The sequence below is a fragment of the Enhydra lutris genome, unplaced genomic scaffold, assembly GCF_002288905.1.
Source record: "Enhydra lutris kenyoni isolate GAN:26980312 unplaced genomic scaffold, ASM228890v2 scaffoldscaffold3, whole genome shotgun sequence".
In the NCBI taxonomy this organism is placed as follows: domain Eukaryota; kingdom Metazoa; phylum Chordata; class Mammalia; order Carnivora; family Mustelidae; genus Enhydra; species Enhydra lutris.
In genome coordinates this window covers 73043876-73052050 of record NW_019154087.1, presented here as the reverse complement: position 1 = coordinate 73052050, position 8175 = coordinate 73043876, and the positions used below count along the sequence as shown (strand labels likewise).

The 8175-nt window shown below is 38.7% G+C and overlaps 1 protein-coding gene across 1 annotated transcript in view; it reads left to right on the top strand.

Moving 5' to 3' along the window:
- Nucleotides 1-8175, top strand: part of LOC111156103 (integrator complex subunit 9) — a 106592-nt gene that overhangs the window by 35725 nt on the left and 62692 nt on the right. Inside the window, exon 3 of the mRNA XM_022516720.1 lies at nt 7980-8040. Coding sequence (XP_022372428.1) covers nt 7980-8040 — 61 coding nt within the window. The remainder of the gene's footprint in view (nt 1-7979; nt 8041-8175) is intronic.

Here is an 8175-nt window from a genome sequence, read left to right as displayed (position 1 = left end):
ATTGTCTGGTTCCCCCCAGAGATTACAGTTTTGTTTTTTTTTTTTTTAAAGATTTTATTTATTTATTTCACAGAGAGAGATCACAAGTAGGCAGAGAGGCAGGCAGAGAGAGAGATAGAGGAGGAAGCAGGTTCTCCGCTGAGCGGAGAGCCCGATGCGGGACTCGATCCCAGGTCCCTGAGATCATGACCCGAGCCAAAGGCAGAGGCCCAACCCACTGAGCCACCCAGGTGCCCCCAGAGATTACAGTTTTAATTTATTTTGTGTTTATTAAGAATCTGCACTGTGCTGGACCAGAGGATACAGACGTGAATAAGACAACTTTCCTTTCCTCATGGAGCTTTTATTCTGTTGGGAAGGAAGATTTCCACAGCCAAAGACTTCATTACACTTGTTTCACATGCTTGTGATAATTACTAAAAAAAATTTTAAATAAGGTATTACGAGAGTTTCCAAAAGGGGGCCTGCACACTCTGCAAGGTCATGAGTTATCTTGCTGCTCCAGTCCTGAACTGGGCAGACAGTTCTAGCTGCATATTTTCCCTTTCCTGTTCATTCTTGTCTTTACCTAATTCTTTATTCTCACTGACTCAGCATTGGAATCCACTTCCACTCTCTTCCCCTTATCATTGTTCTTCTGTCAGAGGGAAGTTATGCTAGTGGGATGATTGGCAGCCCATATATATAGTTCCTTGCAAAAAGTATTTTCTTTTGCTGAGGCCAGAAACTTTGGAGATACTCTTAGCTAAAATAGTACCCCCAGTCCCTCCCTAACCCCCTGTCCTGCTTTATTTTTCTTCCTGGTACTTACCATTACATTATATATATGTATTTACTTTATATATTCTTTATTTTCTCCACTAGAAGATTTTAAAAATCCCTAAGGGCAGGGATTTTTTTCTGTTCCCTTCACTGAATCCCCAGTGCCTAAAATAGTTCTTGGCATGTAGTAGCTACTCAGTTAAGATATGTCATATGAATGAATCCTTTTATCTTCTCCAGATTCCAACCCTTCTTGATAGCAGTTTCACTCTTAATTGTAATCTTTTCTTTATCTTGAACCTTTTCATCTTGATTCAGTTCTTCCCATTTAATTATGCTCGGTTATTTCTAACTTAGTATTTTTTTTTTAAGATTTTATTTTATTTATTTGACAGAGATCACAAGTAGGCAGAGAGGCAGGCAGAGAGAGAGAGGAGGAAGCAGGCTCCCTGCTGAGCAGAGAGCCCGATGTGGGGCTCGATCCCAGGACTCTGGGATCATGACCTGAGCCAAAGGCAGAGGCTTTAACCCACTGAGCCACACAGGCGCCCCTCTAACTTAGTATTTTTAAAAAAATTTTTAACCTTCTCTTGACTCCACTTTCCCCTTCAGCATTACTAACTCCTCTCCAGTCTGTGGTTTGCCCATATCACCTATCAGAACACTGTTCTCTAGAGTCAGCAGTGACTTCTATGTCACTAGATGCAGTGACACAATTCTCATCCCACTTGGCCCTTTGGCAGAACTGTCCTCCATCATCATGCATTTCTGCTTTTCCTCTTTTCTGACTCTTCTTTTCTATCTGCTTTGGAGATTGACGTTTCTCTTACAATAGTCACATATAAGAATTCTTCAATATCCAGTGCTTGGCCATCAGATTCTCCATCAAGGGAATTTCCTAAGTGCTTAGGGCTTTGATAATCATCTAAACAATAACCTACAAATGTGTATCTTTAGTTAATAATGCTCTTCTGAGTTCCAGATTCATGTACCCAAAATGCCTGCTGAGTTTCTTTCTCTCCTTGGATGTGGCTTTGAAGGTTCTTCAAAACTCAGCATGCCCCAAACTGAGCCCATGAGTAGACTTCATTCAGAAGAGGAGAGAAAACCCTCCCAGACCTAGGTTTCCTCCACAGTGTACCCTATCTTAGTGACTGGCATGCTGATATGAAAGCGAGAAAACTGGGAGGTAACTTAGATATGCCACTCTTTCTCGTTGCCCATTTCCAATCCTATATGAACTCTTGTTATTTTTACCTTCTCAAAGACCCTGGAATCCAATCATTTCTCTTTAGTCCTGCTGTAGGCATGACCATCTTTATAGGCATTACTGTCAAGGCCTCCTAGTCAGTTTCTTAAATTCTGAACCTGCCCTTGTCTGAATCCAGAGCCATTTTTGTGTAACTTTTTTATTTGAAATCATTTCAGATTTACAGAGAAGTTGCAAGAATAGTACAAACAACTCACATTACCCAGGTTAATATTTTATCACATCTACTTTATCACTTTCTCTTGATATGTATGCATGCATACAATTTTTCTGACTCATTTGAAAGATTTACCTTTACTACCTAAATACTTGAGGACCTATTTGCTAAGAAAAAGGAAATTATTTTACATTACCACAGTACAGTAATCAAAATCAGTGAATCAAAATAACTCGCACTGACACTGTGCTAGTATCTAAGCTGTATACCTTTTTCATATTTCCCAAGTTAGACCAGTTCTTATTTCACTATAATGCCTTTTTTTTTTTAAGATTTTTTATTTATGTATTTGACAGACAAAGATTACAAGTAGGCAGAGAGGCAGGCAGAGAGAGAGAGGAGGAAGCAGGCTCTCCACAGAGCAGAGAGCCCCATGTGGGGCTCGATCCCAGGACCCTGAGATCATGACCTGAGCCAAAGGCAGAGGCTTTAACCCACTGAGCCACCCAGGCGCCCCTCACTATAATGCCTTTTATAGCAAAAAAGAATAGCAGTACTGGTCCAGGATCCAGTCCAGGTCACAGATTGCATTTAGTTGTCCTGTCTTTAGTCTCCATTAATCTGGAAGAGTTTCACAGTCTCTTTATGACCTTGTCATTTTTAGGAGTATGGGTTAATTATTTTATATAATGTCTTTCAGTTTGGGTTTGTCTGATGTCTCCTCATGTTTAGGTTGGGGTTATTTTGATAGGAATACCGCACAAATACTCATATATATTATCAGATTGTACATGACGTCCATTTTCTTCAGAAGCAATTTTTAGAAATATAAATCTAATCTTGTCTCTCACCTGTTTAAAACCTTTCAGTGGTTTTCATTGCTCTCGGGATAAATACCAAGTTCATTTTGGCATATTGTGGTTTATGCTTACCCCTGTAGTATCTCACTTTTTATTTCCTTTCAGTTTCAGAGAAATCCTATCTCCTGCTCGGGAGCAGTCACGCAAATTTTTCCTTCAGCCATAAAGGCTCTTTTCCCCCTCCTGCAACCCCCCTTCCCTTAACTTAGACTACTTAGCAAGAGTCTTTATGCCTCCAGTTTCTATATAGGAAGGATCTAGAGATAGCGTCTGGTTGGATGTGGTGAGAGAGGGTAAATAGGCCTCTTCTTTTTTTTTTTTTTTTTTTTTTTTTTCCAAAGATTTTACTCTTTAATTTGACAGAGAGACAGCGAGAGAAGGAACACAAGCAGGGGGAGTGGGAAGGGAAGAAGCAGGCTCTGAGATCATGACCTGAATGGAAGGGAGATATTTAAGGACTGAGCCACCCAGGCACCGTAAATGGGCCTCTTCTTGAAACTTCATTTGAATAACCTTTTATGTAAGATGTCCAGGACAAAGGTTGGTCAGAATGACTTGGAGGAAAGTATGGGCCTTGTAGCTGTCTTTCTCTCTTCCCGCCAAACCCTGCCCTTGACTTAGTTTCCCCTTTAATCTAGAACTGTCCAGATCTCAATCATCATAGACCCAGAGAAGTCTTTTGATGCTGCCTTGACCAGTCCCTCTTTAGGGAACTTTGGACTAGACTGCATCATCATTTTTAACATCTGGTGTTCTTTTTGTGTGATTACTCAGGAGGACAGGTATGTTGTGTTCATGGTCACATCACCAGTACCTACATGCCTGACACATAAAGATTCATTATTGAATGAGTGAAAGTGAACACCTCATTCTCCTGCAGTACTATTATTACCACATGTTGAGGCTATTGCCTCCCTGTTCCCTCTTTATGGAAAACTTCCTCCACCCTCACCTCCTAATTCCTATTCCCAGTTCTCCCACAACACCCCATGCCATCAAAGGTGCCCTTTCTCTATGAACCCATAACATTTCTGCTTACCCTGTCATAGCTTTTATTTTATTCTGTTGTGATTGCTTTTTACCATCTCCCTGTACTAAAGTGCACACTCCTGAAACTCAAGGATTATTTTATGTACTGTCATATCCTTGCATTTTGTATACTTTGTTCAGAGTAAGCTTTTACAAATATTTTTTGAATGAATAAATGTAGTCATGCCTCTTACATTCTTTTCTGATTATAAAAGTAATGCGTTTCAAAGTAAGAAGCTGGAAAAATGAAAAGTTAAAAGAGAAAATGAGTTGTTGCATATCATGTTTGTTCTACCTTCCATTATTTTTCTTAGGCTATAGATTACTTTTAAATGCCTTAGGTTATTTATTTACTTATGGGAATATTTTATCTATTTTTTAAAAAAATAAGTGGAGGGGGGTGCCTGGGTGGCTGAGTGGGTTAAGCCGCTGCCTTCGGCTCAGGTCATGATCTCAGGGTCCTGGGATCGAGTCCTGCATCGGGCTCTCTGCTAAGCAGGGAGCCTGCTTCCCTCTCACTCTCTTTGCCTGCCTCTCTGCCTACTTGTGATCTCTTTCTGTCAAATAAATAAATAAAATTTAAAAAATAAATAAGTGGGAAAGGGGATTTAGTAGTATAGATATAAGTCATGGAGATGAATAGTACTGCATAAGGAATATGGTCATTAATACTGTAATAATGTATGGTGATATCCAGTGACTACAGTTATCGTAGTGAGCATTTAGTAATGTATAGAATTGTTGAATCACTATGTTGTATACCTAAAACTATTGCTGTATGTCAACTGTACTTTAATAGTATAAAATAAATAGCAGATCTTGTATACATGTGTTTTTGACTATAACATTTTTAATGGCACTTTTCCCTAAGAAATTATTGTTAATAAGAGATGGAAAGATGTTTTATCCATAATCATAATTTTTCTAATATATTCACCTCCCAAATTTTATTTTATTTTTTTTATTGTGTTATGTTAGTCACCATATAGTACATCACTAGTTTTTGATGCAGTGTTCCAAGATTCATTGTTTGCATATAACACCCAGTGCTCCATGCAGCACGTGCCCTCCTTGATACCTATCAGCGGGCTCACCCATCCCCTCATTCCCTTCCCCTCTAATACCCTCAGCCTATTTCTCGGAGTCCACTAGGAGATGGAAAGATGAATCATCTATAATCATAATTTTTCTAATATCTTCACCTCCCATTTTTTATTTAAGTAGATTTCTGTGGAGACTTCTGTCTCCTAATTTTAAAAAATTCACATAGTTGAAGGCCCCTGGGTGGTGCCATAAGCTAAGCATCCAACTCTTGGTTTCAGCTCACATCATGATCTCAGAGTCATGAGATCAATCCCCATATCAGCTCCACACTGGGTGTGGAGGCTGCTTAAGATTCTCTCCCTCTCCTTTTGCCCCCTCCAGCCCCCATGTGCACATGCACGCTTGCACACTCACTCTCTTAAAAAAAAAAAAAGTACACAGTCACATTCTGTAATACTAAGAGCAATGTAATAAATCCCTTCTTCCCCTTTGGTAGCTTAAAGTATACAGACTCTATGATGTAGTCATTAACTGAATAGAACTCAGTCGCCAAATATTTTTATCTCTGTTGTTAACATCCCTTTGTCATTGGTGACATGTTTCTGTGGCACTTCATCTGTGGCACTATTGTTACAACATGGTCATTGCTCTTCTTTGAGCAATCAGTCCCATCAACTGGCAGTCTCTCAAATCCAGAATAACTACAGGTGTTTTGTAGAAGGCTTTGATGTTATTTTAAAAAGCGCTTAACAAGAACTAAAACTACAGTATCTGAGGGGCTCCTGGCTGGTTCCGTTGGAGGAGCATGTGACTCTCACCTCAGGGTTGTAAGTTAACAGCCCCACGTTGGCTGTAGAGATTACTTAAAAATAAAATCTTTAAAAACAAAACAAACCTACAGCATCTGAAAATTTTGCTTTTTAAAAACTTATTGTCTGATGAGCAGTGTAGCATTCTAATCATTTGTTGGTAGACAGCTAACTGAATCAGTCATCTGTAATTTGAAGGCTGATTTGTGAGTGTATGATAGGGAACAGACAGAATACATGTCCTGTGATCCAGTTCTCTTTATAAAGGGAAGTGGATATTTACAGCCTTCCTTTAGAGAATTAGTGTGCGTGAAATGAGAACAGTATTCACATTGTTTTGTCATTATACTTTCATTTGAGTGCTTGGTTTTTTTATTTGATCTGACAGTAAATATATTTTTCAACCAGTCTGGAAGTGAAGACATACATGTAACTATGAAATGAGATGGGAATTAAACAGCTGATGATAGAATATTTTTCTGAGAGGCTAGAGCAGAAAGCTCCCAGAGTTTAAAAAACAAGTTTATCGGGGATAACTTATACAAATCAAATTTATTCTGCTACTGGTAGTTTTCATTCCCAAGTATGAAATCCAAAATTCTCACTTTTTGATAAATAAAAAGCAAAATGTAAATAGAGAATAGAGGCAAGAGACCTGTGGGACTTCATTATCCTTAAATTCGTACAACTTTTCTGTAAGTTTGGAGTTATGTCAAACTTAAAAGTTATCCCCCAAATTCCTATTTTTTTCCTAAAATTAGATGAATATGTATTTTATGCAAGTTTTTAACCTTCTTTGAAGATTGGAAAATAGTCATAATATTTATGTGTTTTTTTTAAATTTCATTTATTTATTTGAGAGAGCGAGCGAGCGAGCACAAGCAGGCAGAGTAGCAGGCAGCGAGGGAGAGGAGAAACAGACTCCCCACTAAGCAGGGAGCCCAACATGGGGCTTGGCCTGAGCCCAAGGCAGGCACTTAACCGACTGAGCCACCCAGGCACCCCAATATTTATATTTCTATTTGACTTTCGTACCCTTTCATCTAACTACAAAGTCAAAACTTGATAAAAAACTATTTTGGCAAGAGGATGAGGGACTGTATACTAACTTAATTTCTGATATGGAGTCTTTTAGTCTCACGCCATTACTTTGCCCTTATTTTCACTTTACAAACTAATTTTGGGATGAAGTGCTAACATCCTCTTGCCATCCAGCTTGTACTTCTGATGTGCCTTTCTTCACATAACACCTTGGTCATTAAGTTTTTCTTTTTATCAGCATTTTTTCCCCTAAGTTATTTGCATTTTCAGCCTTTAGCATAATTCTAGTCAACTAATAGCATACACTCAAATCCTGAGATTGCCAGAAATGAATGATTTCTGAATCTGGACTTTTTTAATGTAACGTATATGTGAAATTAGCCTCATCTTCTAGAAATTATTCTACCAACGTATGCTGTCATTTTGTAATACTTAGGAGAACTAGGTTTCTTTTCTGGAATTAGAAACCCAAGCCACAGGTGAGAAGTGACTAATATCTTTTATAAGCAGTTAATCCAGAATGTGGACTTGACTGAAATTCAGGTATTTTTATTTGCCTTGAATTCAGGCTGATAAGCAGCTAAGTATTCTTGTCAAAGCACCTGATCCTGGCTGCGTCTGTGTTCTCGTCCACAATATGATGATCCCATTCAGCCCTCCCCTCAGGCTTGTTGTCAAGCACAAGCAAGGTGCAGTCGGGGCAGTCACTGGGAAACGATAAAATGTTCTAGTGTCTCATCTTTCTTTTTTCTCTTTATTATTCTGCATAGGAGTCTTTTAATTTTCCCAATTTAGTGCTAAACTACTTGTCATTTTAATGTTCCGTTGCTGCATAATTCTTAAGCTTGTTACAACATGGTTATTTTTCATCTTTTCGATTAGTATTTTGGGTGGACATTGCTGCCAGCAATTTCAAACTCTTTTTAACTTTATGGAGATGATACAGTCACCATGAAATCACTGAGGACTATAATCTATTTAGGATAATTTAATCTTTTGTTTTGCAGTCCCAGGCTGTCTAATCTTCCTGGCTGGTCCCTAAAGGATGGAAATGCTTTCTTGGACAAGGTAATACTAACTGAAGCATATCTACACCCAGTGGAAGCCATCTTGTCGTACCAGAGCCACCCAATAGTAATGTAATGGATGGGCTCATTTTTTTTTCCTTTGTATTCTCTGAAAATTCCCAAGATCCATGTAGGG